General features: G+C 45.0%; 1 protein-coding gene across 1 annotated transcript in view; it reads left to right on the top strand.

Annotated features, from left to right (window-relative positions):
• CAPN10 (calpain 10) overlaps positions 1 to 22,005 on the top strand; it is a 61,872-nt gene that overhangs the window by 10,405 nt on the left and 29,462 nt on the right. Inside the window, exons 3-6 of the mRNA XM_088465186.1 lie at positions 5,754 to 5,950; positions 7,420 to 7,610; positions 12,348 to 12,489; positions 21,239 to 21,405. Coding sequence (XP_088321312.1) covers positions 5,754 to 5,950; positions 7,420 to 7,610; positions 12,348 to 12,489; positions 21,239 to 21,405 — 697 coding nt within the window. The remainder of the gene's footprint in view (positions 1 to 5,753; positions 5,951 to 7,419; positions 7,611 to 12,347; positions 12,490 to 21,238; positions 21,406 to 22,005) is intronic.

Genomic DNA, 22,005 nt, shown 5'->3' with positions numbered 1-22,005 from the left:
TCTGTGGGAGGTCATGGTATGTTTTGGGTTTGGGCCGGTGTTCTTGAAATGGGTAAAGCTTATGTATGCGAACCCTACTGCCAGGGTGTCAGTGAATGGGTTTATCTCCCCATCCTTCCCCCTGTCTCGGGGCACAAGACAGGGTTGCCCCTTGTCCCCAACCCTGTTTGCATTGGCTATTGAGCCGTTAGCCTGTATTATACGTTCTCACCATGATATTATAGGTCTACAATTGGGTAATAGAATGGACAAAGTTTCCTTATATGCAGATGATTTATTACTTTTTTTGTCTGACTATGTAACCGCTATGCCTGTGGTTCTTCAAGTCATAGAACAAATTGGTATTTTTTCTGGTCTTAAGATAAACTGGGACAAATCATCTATCCTTCCTCTTAGGGGGTTGTATCCGACTGTTCCCATTGTCACTCTCCCTCTCTGTTGGGTAAATAAATTTAAATATTTAGGTATCTGGATAACTAATTCCCCAAAGGACTATATAGTATTGAATGTTGAGCCCCTGTTTGTCTACTTAAAGGGCAAACTTCAGTCCTGGCGCCGGCTCCCTCTTACCGTTACTGGTAGAATTAACTTAATAAAGATGGTGGTGCAGCTAAAATTTGTGTACGTTTTGCAGCATTCTCCTGTTTTTATTACAGATACATTGTTTAGGCGTTTGAATAGTCTTCTTTCTTCATTGGTCTGGGTGAATCGTCGACCACGTATTCAATTGGCAGCTCTGACCCGATTTAGGTCTGGGGGAGGTTTGGCTCTTCCAAATTTTAAATTTTATTATTATGCGGCGCAGATGGCAGATATACGGTTATGGCTTCAAGATGACTCCCCTAATGCCCTGCACGTTTTGTTGGTTTCTCAGATTTTCCCTAACTTTACACCATTGCAGGCCTTGCTTGCGGGTAGAATTATACAGAAAGGCCCTCCCCTGTTGATGCAAGCTATTAAGATATGGAAATTGGTATCTAGTATTCTACAGTTTACGGGATTAGATCCAGACACTTCTCTATGTAGTTATCGTATATTACCTGAACTGGCCTCTTTACAGCTTGAGGTGACATGGGGTTCTAACGGTGTAACTACATTGGGTCATTTATATGGCACTTCAATTCTTAAATCATTTGCAAAACTCCAAGAAGCTCATCATCTCCCTCAATCATATTTCTATAGATATTTACAATTACGGCATGCTCTCTCGGCTCAATTTTCAGATGGCTCTCCTCTAATTCAAATATCCCCATTGAAGTCATTCCTTTTATCTTTAGGTCCCCGGAAGACGCTTTCTTACTTATACTCCTATATATTGTCTTCTTATCATAAGGATAGTTTACCACATCTTAGATCAAAGTGGGAGAGAGATATTGGCCTTATAAGTGATGCGGAATGGGATAATGCTCTAGAAGCTCCTCGTATTTCCACAACGTCTATAAGATTTCAACAGATTCAACTGTTTATTTTACACCGTACCTATTTAACTCCTGTTCGTTTGCTGAGATTTGGGGGGAGAGCATCTGACATATGCCCTAAGTGTAAAATTAGTAGCGGTACTTTCTGGCACCTTCTATGGGATTGTCCGGTGGTTAGCACTTTTTGGAATAAGGTTCTGAGAGTTTTGTCCAATACAGGTATTGCTCCCACTTTAGCTACGCCATTGACGTGCTGTTTAGGCTCTATGGACGATGAGGTAGTGGACAGATATCTTAAACAATACATTGTCAATATGTGTACACTAGCTAAGGTATGTGTGGCTCGGTCGTGGATGGCTCCTACAAGACCAGATTATAATGCTTGGCTGTCCTTGGTCCGTACCACTGTTGAACATGAAAAACATGTGTTTATTTGTCGCAAAGCTGAGAAGAAGTATGAACGTATCTGGAGCAGTTGGCTTAAATCCTGTTATGCCCGTGCATTGCCTAATGATTGACCGGTATATTATTGTTAGGATAATTAGGTAGATTATTACTTTGTTGGAGGTAATGTGCTGTGTGATAAGTTGAGAATTTGTTGGGATCTAGTTGATTTTGCCAATTTTTTCAGGTGTTATTTTTGACAATATTCCAATATTTGTATAGTGTGGTATTTTTTTTTAATTTTTTTTTATATATATATGTTTTATGTGTATATATATTTTGTTTGGTTATTTGTTAATGTATTTCTATAAACCAATAAAAATTTACTCAATTTTAAAAAAAAAAAAAACACGTGGCAGCACAACCGGAAGTTGTATGCTATTGTGCGACCACCCACATAAAAAAAATTATGCGACTACCACACAACCGTATAATGACTTTTTTAACTGCGTACGCAAATGTGCGTCTTTTCTGTGTGCAAAACTGCGACTCAGCCGCATACTCAATACTGCGGCACCCCTTTAAACGCTAGGTTCTATCAACAAAGGAAAACAAACTTTTTCATTTCTTGTCCCTGGATTCTAGTCAGCTTCCTTTGCTCACACGAAAACGGATAGCGATTTTTCAGCACAAAGCGGTTACAGGAAAACCCTGCATGTGGCCACTCCACCCTTTGCTGAGACATTGATAGCCGTATGTGCCGTGTGAGTAGGTAAGTGACTTCACTCGATGAGCCCTCATCTGATGATATTAAAAAAAACCTTTATATACCCCTGCCTGTACCTTCTAAAATCCTTCCTATAAACCTCTAAGGTGACGCTAATTTGCGTACGCAGTCATACAGTAAATAAAGACTTAGACCTGGAATCTGTGGTTTCAAAGCACAAGTGTTATTCAAGTAAAAGTTCAGACAGTTACACGCAATTGATCCAGACACAATTTAGGCGCAAAAGGAATTATACAGACCCAAGTACAGTATACATACGCAGCGCTTCCGGTACCAGATGTTAGGCATCAGCAAGAAACCCCTCAGTCAGCATTCAGCAAGAAGACTAAAGACCCAGTGTTGAAGCACACATATTTATACCCCCCCAGAATAGACAGGACAATAGAGAAGTTTGCTGCTGATGTAATTGGTTCCCAGGGGAGAAGCATCTGTTACAAAGCATTTAACAGGCTGGTTCAAATAGACTCTCCCTGCATCTAACAGCTTTGTGTCTTTCCCTTCCCGCCCCCTGTAACATCCTAACAGTTGTTCATGAAATATACATTTTGTTGCTTGTAGCCTCTGCGATCCATAATTCGAGAATGCATGATGCGACCTCCCCACCGATAACACCGGAATACTGTAAAAAGAGTACGCATCAGTACAAAACCAAACACGACTTGTTTAGCATGTATAAAACCTTAGTTATCAAATATCTATTTCACAGCGTTTATATTAACTGAATGAACTTAAATCTTATATCTTAAAGCTAATGGAACCTTGTAAGTGAATATGTCATGTGTGAGTGTACGGGGTTTGATATGAAGACGCTAGTTAACTGGGGACAGATGCGTGCGCATTTAGCTACTAAACGGTATTTTCATTCGGGATCTTAAGCATAATGTGTGTATGTAAAATGGTGAAAGATGCAATCGCATGATGCTACTGGGCGTCATGTTAGCAGCTCAATTGTGCGTAATGTGCGGTGTTTATGCATGAGATTCCATCTATGATGGACTTAACACATATACACACACACACACACACACACATCATTCCTCACTCACAGTTTCAGACTGCAATGCAAATGTGATCTCCAGCTGTGAAACTAAACCATCCTGTCTGGGTATGAAACTAAAACCTGTTTGGATTCAGACAAATCCAATTGTGTAGATCATTGCCTGGATTATATTACAATTGCCAACAGGGATTCCCAATTTGTATGTAAACCCTCACAGTTTCTGGTGCATTGTCTATTCTATTTAGATTATCAAAAACATTGCCATCTGTTCTTAGCTCGTGAGTTGTAACTTAAAGTGACGCTGGTCGCAAAATGGCGTCTTGCAGATTCTTGTTTCTAAAATAGAGTCTAGCTGCCATTCGCAAGATGGCGTCGTGCACGCTTCAATTTTAAACTGATCTTGTCTCAGCCAATTATCCAGCTTTGACAGAACGTTTGTTACATGTTTTTGCGGTAACTGCAACAGTTACCGCTTCCCTGCATGTATTAATGCAGGGAAATATTCAGAATGACGGCACCCCTGTCACTTTCAGCAATCAACAATATGAACTTAAGAATGGTCAGTGGAACTGACCATTCCGACGTGAGCATGTTACAATTTTGACAGGTCTGGCTGTTGCTGCAGCACACACAGCAACGACCCTGGATGTCGGAATATGCAGCCAGGGATTGTGCTTACAAATACATAATGTTTTTTTCTTATCTCTGTTGCTGTAGTTAATCCATTCAGTAGGAGGAAATAAAGCTGAGAAAATTGTCCGCGGGTGTCACTGGGAAGTTTAGACCCGGTGCATGCTGAAAGAGGGAGAGTGTGATTCACCAGAGAGGTGGGTCAAAAATTTCCCTCTTAGGACAAATTAAATTTTTTTGTAATACATTTCATCATTACTTGGCCCTGGTTTGACTCGATAATGAGAAAATCAGAGCCGAACTTTAACAATTTTTAAAAACAAGTATAATACATCTCCCCTGTCAAATCTACTCACTAGTTATGGCCAGTGAATCAGTCCTTTATTGGTCACCCTCAGAGTCTTGTTTGCTAAAGGCTACATATAATCATGTGTGTAGAGAAGAAGACACGGGACACAATTGTATGCACCACAAGCATCTCCATCTCTCTGCTTTATTTTTAACAGAGCAGCCCACATTTATAAGTTCCGTCTAACACATGGTATTCATTATCTGCAGTGAGACTATAGCTCTGTTTAAACATTGGAATCGCATACCTTACCATATATGTACATATGCTTTTTCTGTGCACATGTAAAAGGGTCTGTACAATGAATTAACTCCATCCTGTCCTGAGCACCCACCATCCATGCATACATGGCATACAAAATGGATTCTTATTCCAAAATGGCTTGTACACCCCCTTGATATCAAAGGAACGGTCACTACAGAGACCTAACAGCGGTAAGGACCGCCCCTGCTGCTCTGCCTGCCTAGCTGCCAGAGCAGCGTCCTTACATTAATCCTTCAGGTTTCCAGAGACATGACTTTAGTTCATGTTTACAGGTGTTGCCTATAATTAACGATTTCCAAAAAACTTTCTTTGCTCATTGATTCCTCTTCACTTCATCCAAGATTCAACCCAGTACCTTCTCCCTACTCTCCTCTCTATGCATCCCCAAGCCACATGCTTTTGACTTCTAGTACCTTCCTCCAACACCAGGTTGGACTACAGCTATTTGGATTGCATCTCTTGTTCTGTACTATGTAATGCTACTCTTCTCCCTTGGAAACGCTTTCTTGAAATCAACATGGAGCAATGACCAAAATAGTCTGTGTCAAATACTCAGGGCCTGCAAGTACAATATAAATAGACCAGGGAAAATGTGGGTGCAGTCTAAACATGATTTCTGCCCACCTGTCATTCCAGCCAATGACTGCTTGTGCTTGGAGTTCATGATTCAAGTGGAGCCTTTATCATTTACAAATGTCCTCTTATGCTATTGGTATTAGTGCTATTATCAAACTAATATTGAGGGATCCAATATTTGTGCCCTTCCTCCCTTCCATATACCTTTCTGCTAGAAATAACATTATTCTGCTGTCCTGTAATGTATGGTGTACATCCAGTGTGTTGTATAACCTGTGTGACTTGTCACTCTCTGCTCAGCTATCTTCATCTTCTCAATTTTATTATGATTATTCTTTCCTTGAGGTTATTCCTGCTGGTCAGTGCACCTGGAATGATCCTGGGTACTCGGGCTGCTTCACCTGCCGGTTTTGGAGATTTGGACGCTGGGTGGAAGTGACCATTGATGACTGTTTGCCTTGCTTAGGACACAAGCTTTGCTTCTCCCATTGTCAAGACGAGGGAGCTTTTTGGCTTCCACTCTTGGAAAAAGCCTATGCCAAGTATGTTTTTATAAGGTTCCTCACTCTGCAAATAGGAATCACTTTGCTTACTGTAGCTTAGGCCTGTTTTATAATCCGTTTATAGTTAGATAATGTCAATGATAGATTATTTATTCTTCTTTGTATTCTTATTTTAATATAATAGACTTTGTAAGGCACCTTGGTGCTCCTAAGCGGAGAAAAACAGAGCCTACATAAAAACGGTACATATGCAGACATGAAAATAAAGGGTAGGAAGGCCCGGCTTATAATAATTGGAAGAGGAGCGAGTGAGGTTCAGATTGGAGGTTGTGACCGTTTTGAGGAGACATTAGTGTGGGTAAGGTAAAATCTAATAAATGAATGGTTTTTCAGACAGCATTTAAAGCTGAGGGAGAGACCGATTGGGCGTGGTAGGGAATATTATAAGTGGGCAGCCGTACAGATGAAGACTTGGAGGTGAGGGAAAGATGCATACCAAAGATGGGGTAAGGTAAGGTGAGGGGTAAGGGGTAAGGTGCAGGTCAGAGGCAGATTTAAAGGATGAGTGGGAGAATATTTTGATATGAGATTTGAGATGTAGGAAGGGGTGGTGTTGTGGGATTTGTAGATAAGGGTCAGCAATTTGATCTTGGAGGACATGTGAGGGCCAGTGTAGGGATTTGCCAAATGGTGCAGCAAATGTGGGGTAGTAGGAGAGGATGCGGTTGCACTCACAGCTTTCACTGGTTGTCTGCCAAGGCACAGCCCCCCTCCCCTCACAGCCTTTACTGGCTACCTGCCAGAACACAGCCCACCCCTTCCCCCCTCCCTCACAGTTCTCAGTGGCAGCCTGCCGGCACACAGGCCTCTCCTCCACTTACATCCCTCACTGGTGGCATGCTTGAACAAAACCCTCTGCAACCTCCCCTCACTGCTGAATGGTCAGACATGCGATTCCCACCTCCCCTGACAGTGGGCACTAATCCCTTCCAACTCACTCCGGTCCCACCCTCAGCTGCTCCACAGAGAGTGACTGGAAGTGGAGTGAGAAACAGAGCAAAGAGAGACTGGAGCAAGAGGGGTAGAGAAAGAGAGATAAGGAAAGGAGGGTAATTTTGAGAGCCACAGACGGGATATGACAGGCGGTGAGAGAGAGAGCCAGGAGAAAAGAATTGGCACTGCTAGCCACCACAACTAGTGACCCGGCAAATGATGGGTTCGTAATACTATTTGTTTATATGTTTTCTTAATTTTAACTTTATTTGCAGTACATAGAATACAAAAAGTAGCTTGCAACTCAGACTTCTATTGCGGAGTTTATTTTTTGTATGTAACATTTTCAGACTTTGCTGTATTTTATGTGCATGACATACTTGGAATGTTTTGTTCTGTTTGCTTGGTATAGCTTCTCATCAGGGGTCCAGACTGTAGCCCATATCAGTACTTCTTAAATCCAGTCCTCAGCACAAACCAAAGAGCCTGTTTAACTTGTGTATGTGTCTATGCAGGTTACATGGCTGCTATGAGGCTCTCTGGGCTGGCCAGGTGGTTGATGCTTTGGTGGATCTGACTGGGGGTTTGGTGGAGAGATGGTTCTTTGATGTAGCAGAGGAGGGTGTTGGAGAGAAAATGCTCAGCAGAATGTTGGATTTGAAGATGAGATGTGCAATGAGCTGTTCTGTCCTCCACCGTAAAGAAGGTAAGAGAGACATTTCCAGGGGAGGAGTGATAAAGAATTCACCCACCTAAGTCCTCAAACATTCCCACGGCAAATAAGACAAAACAAAGTAAAAACACACTGTTACATTGGCCCAATTCGATTGAGCTTGTAATATATATTAACCTCTCTATTCACCATAATTTTGGGTTCATTTGATTTGTACACATGTAAACCATGTTGTGTGTCTATTCCAAAAATACAAGTAGATCAAATATGAAACTGTAGCATTCAGACAAATATATAAAGTGTGTTGTGACATTGGATTTGCATTTGCTGTACAGCTAATTTCAAGAAATGAAAGAAAAATATTCACTTTTAAATACGTTTTTCCAAAATTGGTAATATTAAAAGATAAAAGTCCATCACATCCATCCTATTATAAGTTCTAACTGTGTTCATTCACACAAAGGCCAAACAAAATGCCAGTGAAACAGTTGCTAATTTGCCCTCACGTTATTGGAAACAAAAATATTTATTGACCCCATAAATGTCATTCCAATTCATCCAGGGGATTTAACCAAATAAAGCACTTTGTGTGTGTTTAAAAATACATCTTTATTTCTTTACCTTCAATCAATTTTATAGAGAATTTTGCAAAAATTGGAAGGGCACAGAAAATTAAAAGGGGAGGGAAATGGAACAAAAATAAACACAAGGAGACCAGTACAAACAAAAAGTACAATATAGAGTTGTAAAAGCAAAGTTACAAGAGATCCTTATAAAGTGCAGAGACAGAGTTAAGCATAGCCACTTGAAAGCCAAACAGGGATGAGAGAAGCACGCCAGGGCCCTGGTGTTCTTGTGTATATAAGACGCCTGGCATGAGTGAGCTGCGCCAAGTGGTGTAACGTATTTTTCACATCTTTTCTGCTCAGATGTGTGTCTTATTTGCTACGCGAAGTAATAAAACTGCTTCACGAGACTGATTGATTTGATATGCAACACTGTATCTATGTGCGACTGAGTCTGAATCTGTGCAGTGGAACTTGGTGTGTAAAAAAAAAAAGCTGTAACTGCTGCATTATAGCACTTCGTATTCACACTCAATTGCATACAGATATACAATGGGGGAGATGTATGAAGCGTCAAAGCGGTATCATTGCACGTTATGTGTGCTAATACCGCTTCTCCCTTATGTATATCTACAAGATAGCAGCGCTGATAGCCTGGGCAATGTATGAACGGTCAGTTCGCCTGACCGTTCCGCCCTCTGCAGCTGTCGTTATCGACAGCTACAGCCTGGCGATGCCCTATGCCCACAGCAGGGACAGCGCTGTCCCTGCTGCAGGGGGCTGCTGGCTCCAGGGCTGCACGCGGGATCTCGTGATACTTGTGAGATCCTGCGTATACTCAGTGGATACGGCTAGGACTGAGACACAGCGCATCAGCCCTACGATGATTCGCTGTGGTCTCTAGCGGGGATCGCTGGAGGGGGGAGTTCTTATTCTCCTACTCCGGCCGATGAGATGTTCATACATCTCATCATTAGTGCTTCCTGCTTCACCTCGGTAAAGAGGCGAAGTAGGAAACGTTATAGCGGCACATTAAGTGCTGCTATAATACATCTCCCCCATTGTGTGGTAGGGACGTCTGTTTGACCCGACTGGCAGTAGTGTATGAGGACACATCTGTAGTTTTAATAATGTCAAAAACTGTACGAGTATTATCATATGCCCGTCTGTCCAGTACAAATCTCACCTGGTCAAAGTGAACAAGGTGTGGGAGGATGGGGACAAACGGTTAGCTAAAAGCTTATCAAATATTTTGACACCGGTGTTAAGGGGTGCTATGGGCATGTAACTCCTATTATCAGAGGTCTTTACTTATCTTAGGAATTTTAACTATTTGGACGACCTCTTTAAGTTCATTGAGAACTGAAGGGTATCCCTGTGACTGAATCCCACTGCCACTCTGCTGAAGAGGTAATGGAGCTGGGAGAAGGTTGCAAGGTAGTTTCTCACAGAGTTTTTCCGCCATTCCCAGCAAGACAGTGCAACTGGCTCCTCCACCCTTTCCTCCTTAGTGGGCTGAGGACCTCAACCTAATCCTCCCCCTGTAGCCTAACCCTAGCCCCCCCCCCCCCCCGTTGTGCCTAAGCCTAACCTTCCCAAACCTTCCCCCCGCCCCATATCGGATCTGGAAAATATATATTTCCTCGGCTGCTGTTTTTCGGTTGCCCTGTCTCTTTGCTATCCTCCAAGCGGGTTTTTATGGGGGTCTTAGCTTGTCATCTCTTTTAAGGGTCAGGTATCTGCCCTTTCTGTACTCTTTCACAAGAGGTTAACACTCATTTCAGATGTCCAGACCTTCCTGCAAGGTGTGCTTCACATCCAGCCTCTGTACGTCCACCTTCTCCCTAACGAAGAGCTATAGTATCTAATCTTGGAGGTCGTATTTCTCCTGGCCATAGCATCCACTCGCCGAGTTTCCGAGTTGGCAGCCTTATCTGTAAACCTCCTTTGGTCCTCTTTCATCCTGACAAGGTGGTTTTTTTATTGTAGACATTGAAAAGACGGGAAATAAGTGGAAATAACCAAGGATTTCAGAGTCAGTAGCGGCCTTAGTGGCCTGGAGGATTGCCTCTTTCACATGGAAGAAATGGAGCTGTAGCAGTGTATCTCTAGACCAGTGGTTCTCAAACTCGGTCCTCAGGACCCCACACAGTTCACGTTTTGCAGGTCACCCAGCAGGTGCACAGGTGTAATCATTACTTACTGACACATTTTAAAAGGTCCACAGGTGGAGCTAGTTATTTCACTTGATTCAGTGTGGAGACATGGAAAACATGCGCTGTTTGGGGTCCTGAGGACCGAGTTTGAGAACCTGTGTTCTAGACGTCGAAGCAGGAGAATTGCAGGGTTTCAGGAGATGGTAGAGGGTTCCCTGTGGAGGCATGAGCTGGACAGGCCACCAGAGCGAGATCTCAGGGCTGGAGGTGTAAGTAAAGACCCATGTAGCTGGATCAGGGGCCTTCCACACAGGAGGTTACAGCAGGCAACAGTAGAGTCGAAGGAATAGAAGCAGTGAAAGTAGGACACTCGTCCAGAACCACAGGAGCTGGTGTATCACAAGGCGCACACTCCCTGTCAGCTGCTTGAAGAGAAGTGTCAGCAGCCTCCCAAGGCTGTGCACCTCTGGAAGGAGCCACAGCATTCAAGTATGAAGACTCCCTGGCAGAACTCAGAGAGGAGTGCCCCTGGGGCAGCAGCAGAGGGACCTGCCCAGAGCAGGCCCAAGGTGCAGGTAAGTGGCTGCAGAGAGCTTGGGCAAGCAGAGGTGGGCTCGCGGGTCTAAGGGATCATTGACGTCCCCAGTTGTGCAGGCAGCTGGGAGGACCACAACAGCGGCAGGTGGCAGAATGCAGAGGCCGGGCATCCTGAAATAGCCATCCGTGAGGAGACTGAGGGCAGTCGGGTCAAGGGTCCAGGTTCTGCAGGGACCCTGATTAGGAAGGTTTTATAGCCATGGAACAGCAGAGCCCAAGTGAAAAGCGTTCAGCTTTAATGGCCGCCAAGCCACTCCCTCAAAAAATACAGAATTTTCCTAAGTACGCCCGGTCAAATATTTACCCACACTTTTTTCTGTCCTGGGCAGTTTCCTCTATGTACTCATGTGTCTTGTGGCTAAACTGGTAAATGTTTAGCAGGTGGCCGCAGAAATGTTTTACCTCAGTACGAAATGAGCTCACTTTCATATGTCCACAGAGCGAGCGAACATCAGAATTTACCTATCCTTTCTTAGTAAGCCTTGTACACTATCTCTGGAAAGCACATTGTCAAATATGACCCAAAATAAAAGACTGTTCTGATGACCTCTCTCTCATAGGACTCAACCAGTATTTAAGTTGTAAAATGTTAAAGTTGAATTTACATCTGTGTGGTGTTTGTACCAAAACATTCTGGTAAGTTAATGTTCGTGTACTGTATGTATTTTTGTGCTGTATAATTTAGACTTTAAGCTCCAAAGGGCAGGGTTTGCTAGGGATAATTAAACATTTTCTGTAAGCATTGAGTAATATATGGGTCCCAAAGTGATGATAGTGAAAGTGAAAAACATTACTTTTATCAAAAGTGTGGTCACGTAAAAATACAGGAAGTAACCATGCTCCTACATGACACATAATCGTCACAAATTGGACTGCTTCCATATATTAATGAGCCTTATTACCCTCAGCTGTTTCGGTGTGAGAGACCTATATGTGTGTGTGTGTGTGTATATATATATATATATATATCACCTCAGACTTCCCACCCCACCACTCAGGAATGCTCCCTCTCTATCTGCTGCTTCACCACCCGCTCTGCTCCATTCCATGCCCACTCTATGGTGCTCTGTCCCGCCTCCTCGCTTCATCACCGTCTGCCCCCACTCCGTCCTGCCCCCATTTTGACCCTGTTCCCCGGCACTAGGTCTTCCTCATTTCCATTGCAGTGGGAGCTGTTGAACAGACGACGCAGGTCCCGGCTTCCATTGCAGATGCATTTTGGAGATAGGACAGACTTTAGAAAACTGTTATATAGATGCACACACTGACGTGTGTGTGTACTGTATGTATGTGTATACATAATATATAAAATGTGTGTGTGTATCCATCTCCTTTGTTTGTATGTTACTTATGTATGCTGATATAAAGAATGGCGCCTTACATTTATAGATTATATTTACGCTACACTTATGCATTCTGCTCCTATTTATAATGGATTATGTGTAATATAGGTGCTGGAGACTTAGGTGAATTTCACGCCTTCACAATCACAGACCTCCAACATGGAGTTACTGTGTTAGGCCAAGAACAGCTTTTGCTTCGCATACACAATCCCTGGGGCCGAAGCTGCTGGGAAGGATCCTGGGGAAAGAGGTGAGTGATAATTACAGAGTTCAAACTAATTTGTTAGAAATCCCAGTAAAACTACTTTGATTTTACTGTGCTTTGCATGTCATTAAATAAAGCTGCCACAAAAATATTGTTAGGGCCTAATGTCATATTTTTTGAGAAAAGTATAAAAGTTCATGATAACTGAAGCATTGTGTTTTCCATGCACTTTTTATAGCTGTGCATCTTCCTATACAATACATTATATCGTTAGCACATGTTAAGACATGATATGTAAACTGGGTTGTTTTCTAAAATGTAATCCAAGTATTTCTGTTATCCTAGGTGATGGTGGGAACTAAGGGCCTGATTCAGCAAGGATCGCAGATGCAAATGTGTACACAGTCGGCCAATTGTTATGCACTGCGCATGCGTCATAGCCCCAGTGCGCGAACGCTCCACTGCGATGGGGACTGCAATCGCAGAGGCTACACACACCCATCGCAAAATGATTGACCGGAAGCACCGTTTGTGGGAGGTAACGGGTGGGTGGTCGGGGAAACGCAGACGTGCCAATGCGTTCGCACACTGTTGCTAAACATTATGGTTGTGTGTAAGGTAAAGTGGGCGTCCTGTTGTGCTGGGGGAGCATAGCGATCGTAATTAATTAGCATATTATAGCAGTTGAACTGCATACGTATTTACTGCTGCGATTGCAGTAGCGATCCAAGCTGAATCAGGCCCTATATCCCTTACCTATTCTTATAATGTTTTTATGCATGAGAAGCTAATTCATAGTGGATATTTGTAAGTGAGCCCTTATTTTTTCTGCTTTCATAATTCCTAGGTACTATGCCAGTGTATTCCCCAGGATCAGTTTCACGGGGGAGCTCTTATATACTGTCCGGCACTATCCTGCACCAGGAGTCTGACGGCCAAAATTAGAGTTGGGCAACGCTTTTGTTACTGTGACAAGCATGCAGGGCTGGCCCTGACCAATTTGGTGCCCTAGGCAAGATTTTAGCTGGTGCCCCCTCGCCAACAACATGTCGACATGTTCATAATGTTGACATGTGAAATTTCAACATTCTTAGAATGCTGACAATTAGTGATAAGCGCTGGCGGGAAGGCTATGTTTAGGCTGCAGGAGAAGGATTAGTGGAAGAGTTAAGGGTAGGAATTAGGGATCGAGAAGGAATGCTCACTCAAACCGCCACTCCATCAGACGTCTGTGCCGGTCAGGCCCCGGGAGTCACGCTGGAGCTGCTGCAGCCATACGGACCACTGGGTCACCAGGGACGTTGGGTCGACATTCTATCATATCGACATGTCATCCATGTAGGGCGATGTAGTTGACGTACACCCTCTCCTTTGCAGAAGGCCTCCCCATCAGTTTTTCTGCACAGGCCTTCAGTCGGACAAAGACAAGGCCTTACAAATCCAGAAGGCTGTACAATCCTTTCTTCACCCAGGAGTCATAGTACCTGTCCTGTTGCCCCAGAGGGGAATGGGTTATTATTCCAATCTCTGGTGCAAAAACTGAACCGATCCCATCGGCCTATCCTCAAACTCAAGTCCATGAACAAATTCCTCATGGTACCCCGGTTCAGGATGGAAACCCTACGCTCAATTATACTGGCTATGGAACCTGGGGATTTTATGGTGTCACTGGATATTCAATATGCATACCTGCATATTCCGATTACTTCGGCTCACCAGCGTTTTCTCAGGTTTGCTGTTCTGCAACAACATTTCCAGTTTTGGGTTCTGCCATTTGGCCTCTCTACTATACCTCGGGTGTTTACCAAAATGATGGCGGTAATGGCAGCCCATTTGCGGCTGCAGGGAGTCCGCCTGTTACTCTACCTGGACGACCTGTTACTGTTGGAAGGATCTCCAGAGGTACTTCACCACTACCTATAGCTGACAATATCGGTGCTTCAGGCGCACGTGTGGTTGATCAATTAGGAAGTCCACCCTGATTCCTTCTCTAAGGATGCTCCATCTGGGAGCTCTGTTGGATTCACAACAACAGCTGATCTTTCTGACTGCGGAAAAGATCTCCACTTTGCAGACTCGATTACGCAGATGCCTCCACAGTCTGAGAGTGTCCATCCACTCAGCGATGCAGTTATTGGGATCCATGGTGTCTACTTTCGACATGGTGGAATATGCCCAGTTTCATTCTGGGCCTCTACAGAAATTGATCTACTCTAGGTGGGACGGATTACCTCATCGGATAAAGGCATAAACGATGGTGCTCGCTCCGGAGGTGCGTCTGTTTCTTGCTTGGTGGCTGCTGACGAATCACCTCACCTGGGTCCTCCTGACGACAGACGCCAGTGTTCGGGGTTGGGGCGCGGTGACTGGTCCACAGTCGTTTCAGGAACGTGGACAGCAGAGGAGTCTGCCCTGCCAATCAACATATTGGAACTTCGGGCGTTCTTCAGGGCCCTGCAACACGCCAGACACATACTTCCCTTCAGGGCCCTGCAACACGCCAAACTCATACTTCATGGATAACCCGTGCAAGTTCAGACAACGTCACGACTGTGGCTTACATCAACCATCAAGGAGGAACTCGAAGTCAAGCGGCAATGACAGAGGTGTCACGCATTCTGACATGGGCGGAAGGTCATCTCCCAGCCATATCGGCAGTGTTCATTCCAGGAGTTCTCAATAGGGAAGTGGACTTCCTCAGCCATCACGACGTGCATCCCGGGGAATGGTCTCTTCACCAAGAAGTGTTTCTGCTCCTAGTGGACAAGTGGGGCCTTCCGGATGTGGACCTCATGGCCTCCCGACACAATCATAAACTGCCAGTGTACGGGTTCAGGACAAGGAACGCCAAGACTCTCTTGGTAGATGCTGTGTCAGTCAAGTAGACCTTCCAGTTTGCGTACCTGTTTCCTCCAATCTCCTCCTTTCTTCCTTGAGTACTTCGGAATTTCAAACAAGAAGGAGGCACTGTCCTGCTGGTGGTACCAGCGTGGCCCAGACGTCACTGGTACTCAGGTCTTCAGAGTCTCTCCATCGACACTCCGTGGCTGTTGTCTCAAGGTCCTTGCCTTTACCCGCACCTGGGTCGTCTCTCTTTCACGGCGTGGCTCTTGAGGCATCCCTCCTAAGGTCCAAGGGTTTTTCTGGCTCTGTGGTTAACACCATGCTCAGAGCACACCTACTTTCAATGGTGTTGTCCCAAAGGTTACGATCCCCAGGTGTTTCAGATATCCAGAGTTTTGGCTTTCTTGCAGGCGGGTTTGGATCTTGTTCTCCGCCTTGCCTTGCTGAAGGTGCAGGTGTCTCTGCTCTTTCAGTGTGGTTCCAGCGAAGGATTGCTCCTCTTCCTGATATCCGCACTTTCCTACAGGGTGTTCTTCGCATTCAGCCTCCCTTTGTCCCTCCTTGGTATTTGGCTGTTGTCCTTAGAGCCGTCCAGGGTCCTCCATTTGAACCCCTGGACTCAGTGGATCTCAAATGGCTTACAGCTAAGACTGTTTTTCTTCTGGCTATTGCTTCTGCCAGAAGAGTGTCAGACTTGTGGGCTCTCTCTTGCCATTTCTGTTTTTTCACAAGGACAGGGCGGTGCTTCAGACTCGTGCTTCCTAAGGTGGTTTCTAGTTTCCACATTAATGACGAAATTATTGTACGGGCCTTTAATTCTCCAGACCTCTCGGGTAGGTGAGGCCTCATTGGATGTGGTGCGTGCCATCAGGATTTTTGTGGACTGTACCAGTTCCCTTCGGAAGTCAGACTCCCTCTACGGCTTCCACAAGAAGGGATGGCCAGCCAATAAACAAACTTTGGCTAGGTGGCTTGACGATCTCTGAGGCTTACACGCATGAGGGCCTTCCTGTTACAAGTCGCGGTCACGACTTAACGATTTCTGACAGTATGCCCAGACAGGACAGGGATACTCCAGTTCCTCCTGTTGCTAGGCGATCGGCACGCCTCAGAAAGTGATGTGTATTCCACAAGTGCAAACCTGATTGGGACTTCAGCCTATTTATACTCACTGGACTATTGCAGCTGTGCCGACTATAGAGTGTCTGAGTTCCCTCGGCCTGGCTGCATAGTCAGGTTGTTCCTGTTCTCCTGTTGATACGAACACCTATTCGGCTTCCTAGCCGTATAAAGCAGCCCCTGTGTTACCATCTGTTCACTGAACTTTCATACGGCTTCCTAGCCGCATCTAGCAGCCCCGTGCTGCCATCTGCTCGGCTATCTCCATACGGCTTCCAGCCGCACCAAGCAGCCCTGTGCTGCTGTCTGCTCAGCTATCTCCATACGGCTTCCAGTCGCACCAAGCAGCCCCCGTGCTGCCATCTGTTCTTCAACCAAACTGTACTCTCACGGCTATAGCTGCACCAACGGCTATTGCCGCACCATCGGCACAATTGCCGCACCATCGTCTCCCAAGCCATTGTCAAAAAGACAAACTGTACTCTCAGGGCTATAGGCGCACCAACGGCTATTGCCGCACAATCGCTGCACCATCGGCACAATTGCCGCACCATCGGCTCCCAAGCCATTGTCCTAAAATCCAAACTGTACTCTCACTGCTATAGCCACACCAACGGCTATTGCCGCACCATCGGCACAATTGCCATTGTCCAAAAAAACAAACTGTACTCTCACGACTATAGCCACACCAACAGCTATTGCCGCACCATCGGCATCATTGTTGCACCATCGGCACCATTGCCGCACCATCGGTTCCCAAGCCATTGTCCTAAAAACCAAACTGTACTCTCACGGCTATAGCCGCACCATCGGCACAATTGCCATTGTCCAAAAAAACAAACTGTACTCTCACGACTATAGCCACACCAACGGCTATTGCCGCACCATCGGCATCATTGCTGCACCATCGGCTCCCAAGCCATTATCCAAAAACTAAGCTGTACTCTCACAGCTAGAGCCGCACCATTGCCGAACCATCGGCATAATTGCCGCACCATCGGCTCCCAATCCATTGTAATTCCAAACAGTACTTTAATGGCTATTGACGCACTATCGGCACTATGGCCGCACGATCGATATCCTTATCACCATCAACTGTGTCAGTCCTAACTGTCAATTTTTACCTATTGAAATCCCATGTATCTCCCTGTGAGCCGCTACTACCTCGAGCATAAGTCCAGGTGGCCGCCTAAGTACCGGAGAACGTATCCTAGTTCTAAGGGAACAACGGGCGGTTGTTATTGGTGGAAGATCTTGCTAGCTGGGTTCTTGTGGTCTCACATGGAGTAGACATCGGAATTCGTAACACTTCCAGTGCCGCCCTCTGTTACTCCTCATTCTACTCAGTCTGTGGATCTTTCATGGGCAGCTTGCCGTGGCGCCTCGGCTGTTCAGCTTTGTAAGGCGGCCACGTGGTCTTCTGTCCTGACCTTTCTGAGGTATTATGCATTTGATACCTTTGCCTCTCAGGATGCTTCCTTTGGATGGCGGATTTTCCTCTCTGCACAGGAGCGTCCCCACCCTTAAAGGGACTGATTTCGGACATCCCATGGTCTGAAGAGGAAAATTAGATATATGGTAAGAACTTACCTTTGTTATCACTCTTTCCTGGAAGTCCATAGGGTCCACAGGGCACCCACCCTGACGCACCTGTGCTTCAGATGGCCTTCGCTCTGGTCACCGGTTTTCCGTCTCCTTCTGTTTGAGAATGTGATTCTTGAGTGTTCCAGACTTTGCCTTTGGCCTGGGGGCGGGGTATAGAGGGAGACACAAGTGCATCCTGGGAGAAAGATTTACTGTGTAAGGTGCCCAGATGACTGCATCACCGATACCCCAAGGTATCCCTGTGTACCCTATGGACTTCGAGGAAAGAGATAACAAAGGTAAGCTCTTACCATATATCTCAATATTTATTCCATTGATGTACAAACTCATGGGTTTCAGGTCTTTCTGCCACTTCAACAATGCTCATATCTCTTTGATCTTCTTGGTCATTCACTTATTGGGCCTTGACAATATGGTGAACAACTTCAACATGTTTCATCTACACAGATTCAGATTCACCCTCCACAGAGGTCTTGAATCTCAGCTTCTGTTTAGCTGGTTTACTTGCGTCTCGCCTTGTAGTGTGAGACAACTTCACTTTCTCACAGACAAATTCAGCTGTATTGCAAATTCTATCCTGGTTGCATAAAGACACTATTTCACATACAGGAGTATTAGTCTTCACACAACTGACAATATTAACTTTCTTTAAGGCTCTGCTTTCCACTGCAAAATTGTGTTACCTGGTCACATTCACATCACTTTGATCACATGGCGACACCACAGTCTCATCCTTGGGAGTCATCAATATCTCTGTAGGCATCTGTATATCTTGTACCTTTTGCCTCAAGGGACAAATGAGCATCATCTGTATTTGTCAGCTCCAGTGACATCAAGGATCACACACCCTGTGAGGTTGAGAATGGGTCGATACAACCAGTCCAGCTTTTGAACTAGAAACACTTTTGAGTAAAAACCCCTGGTCCGCTGAACAATCACATCAACTGATAAAGAAGCAATGATCTGCTCCAAAGCTGCCCGTCTCACATTAACCCTTGGATGTGTGGCAAAAAAACCCACCTTCAGATCGATAATATAGCCTGTTGAATGACCACCAACACCCAGTGGCCCGTGGAGAACCTATCCCACCTGTCTCTGAAGTACAGCAGACAACCTCTCACTTTCGACCGAGACAGGCAGGAAGCCACCTGGTAAGATGCTAGGCTTCTCCTTGGATCCTTAGCTTCTACTAGACCAGGTGGATCCACCTTGATGCGCTAAGCTTCGGCTAGAAAATAGCCTACATGGGGAGGCTTTCCCTTTAGCTGCTGACCCGCCCCGAAAGGAAGCATGAAAAGGATGGAACCGAGGACCCTTAGGTTTCGTCATGGACACTGGAAGGGAAGTACTTTTACCACCCGTGGCTAACGCAATCACCTTGTCCAATGCTGGCCTAAAGAGAATGCTGCCACGAAGAGAAGCGCCTCAAGAGAACACTAGGAATACAAATCAGCTGCCCAGGAGCACAATCACAGAGCCCGTCTGACAGAGCTAGCCGTTGCCATGACCCTGGAAGCCTGTTGTTGACACATCCTGCACCTACTCACAAACATACTCCACAGTGCCTTGGATTTGTTCTGCCAAATCCAGCAGATCCTCCTTAGAAGGAACTGTCTGAAGTCCACCGAGTAGCTAGTCTAACTAACGCTCCATGGCTCTAGCCACACATGCCGTATCCTGTATTGGCCGAATGGACCCATGAATGGCGCCCATAAAAATAGACCAAAGGAACCCATCTAGCATTTCGTTGAAGAGGTTTCCTAAAGGACACCGACTCTGGAACCAGAAGAGTGGTGGTCTTAGCCAAATGTGCCCCTGGAGCATCCACCTTAGGAGGCTGTTCCCACTTGTGATCCACAGGCAGCAGATAGAGAGATCCAAATTTTTGGGGTATGGTGAATTTAATTATCCGGCGCATTCCAAGCATCCTCAATTTAGAGAGATCTGAAGAGGGCCGAAAAGTAACCATTCTCTTTTTTTGTGCGCTTACAATGGCTGGCAGTCTTTGTTGAAGAATCCATGTCCAAGCAGTCCAAAGACTAATGGGTCACCGTAATCAGATCCTCAACACCCTGACCAGAGGAAACTATCCTGAAGAGGGAAGTCATCCATCACCCTCCTCTTCCTCTGACTTGGAATCCTCCAAAGGAATACTGGGTGAGTGATAATATATCAGTGTGCCCCTGTAACTTGGTTACAGGGGCACACAGAACTTTCTAAGTATGAAGAGACCTTTGCAAACCCAGAACCCGAACGCTTTGTGGAATGAACTCAAGCAGGCTCTGCAACTGGAGCAGGAAGAGACCCCGACACCCCCTAGAAGTCCTGCATGTGCGCCAGGACAGCAGGTGCAGGAGGCTCCCTAGCTTGTTTCTCCCACTGGTGAGCCACCAACTTAACCAGCTCATGCACAGAACTTCCCAAAGCCTGAGCCAACGCTGGCTCCACCATGACAGGTTTTGTGCTCCCAGGAACTGAGCCATCATCAGACCCCACGTGACAGTCTGCACATAGGACCCCTGAGTCTATCTGTCCACAGGACAAACAGGATTGTCTTGAGTAATCCTGGACGGGTGGTAACCCTAGCCCCCCCTCTCGAGCTAGGTCATTCTAGGCAAGTGCCTAGGTCGCCTATGTCCAGAGCCTGCCCTGAACTAGATCCCTCCTATCTGAGACCCATAGCCCATCTTTAAGAGGCAGTGTGTGGATTGGATGGTGGGAACATTACAGAGAGGGTAGACGGATAGTGCAGACGTGCAGCACTTTGTCTCAGTGTGCGTTGCCCAGCTAATATCACCCCCATGTGACCACTGACGATGTAGACAAGACAAAATGCGCAGGGAGTTCCCCACGTTACCCCTAGCTCAAAGCTTAGAAACAGGATCGGTTCTTCATTTATTTGTTGACCATTGGTTTCCCATGACTCTGATTTGATGCTGAAGTCTTGTTTCTGTGACTTCCATTAATAACAATGGTGTTTCCTCTCCCTCCCTGATTCCCTTTTTTCCTTCTGTATCCCTTTTCCTTTTTGGGCAAACAAACACACAAATTAAAAAAAAAGTTAATAATGTTGATAATAAAAAACTAATTTACGTTGCTGGTGGATTGCCTTACTAGAACAACATAAGAGTTGAAGATTTGTGTTTATGGCTGCAATTATTTAATATATAACATTGATAATATCCAGAGTACCCAAATCCAACCCTACATTTGTCTCTATCCTCAGTGGTGATAGATGGGCTTTGATGGATCAGACAAAAAGTTCACGGTTTCTGTCTCAAATCCAGGATGGAGAATTCTGGGTGGAAAAAGAAGAATTCTTGCACGAGTTTAATGAGGTTACAGTGGCATTTCCAGTGAATGAGAAAGAACATATACAAAGTTTCTGGACTGGTGAGTGAAGGTAATTGTGCATTTAAACATGTTCTAGTGTAGAGCATAAACATATGTTCCCAACCAGTAGGGTCCTAAAAGGATATATAATAAAACTATACAAATAAAAGTGTAGTATGTTAATGGCACTGGTAATCAATAATATTGTGAATACATTAGAATAATTGTTTTATAATTGTTTTATAGCTTTTCTGATATCTCTAACATTGGTTTTCCTCTGATTCAAATGTAGGTATTCTATATACACTAATACCACAGCCTGAAGTGTGTTATGAAATTAAACCCACCAAATTCACCACAGAGATTCCTCATAATTTAGTAGTAGTGGATTTAATTCTTATAAAACACCAGATTAAAAACATGTACATATTAAATGATTTTAATAAGCATACCATATAATTACTCCAATGAATCACTGTATTCTTCCAAATAAGCAGCTCTTAATACCATGTGGAACCAAGGCATTCAGCAAGCAATCACCAGGCAACAGGGTTCGCTGAGATGACAGCTTCCTCAGGGATATGATGAATGAACTTTGCATTCTATATGGTGTGTGTGTATGCCAACCAACAAAAATTAAATACATATTAAACTGAAGGA

This window comes from Taudactylus pleione, unplaced genomic scaffold (genome assembly GCF_031769625.1).
Source record: "Taudactylus pleione unplaced genomic scaffold, aTauple2 ptg001903l, whole genome shotgun sequence".
NCBI lineage: Eukaryota > Metazoa > Chordata > Amphibia > Anura > Myobatrachidae > Taudactylus > Taudactylus pleione.
This window is presented reverse-complemented; position numbering and strand designations above follow the sequence as displayed.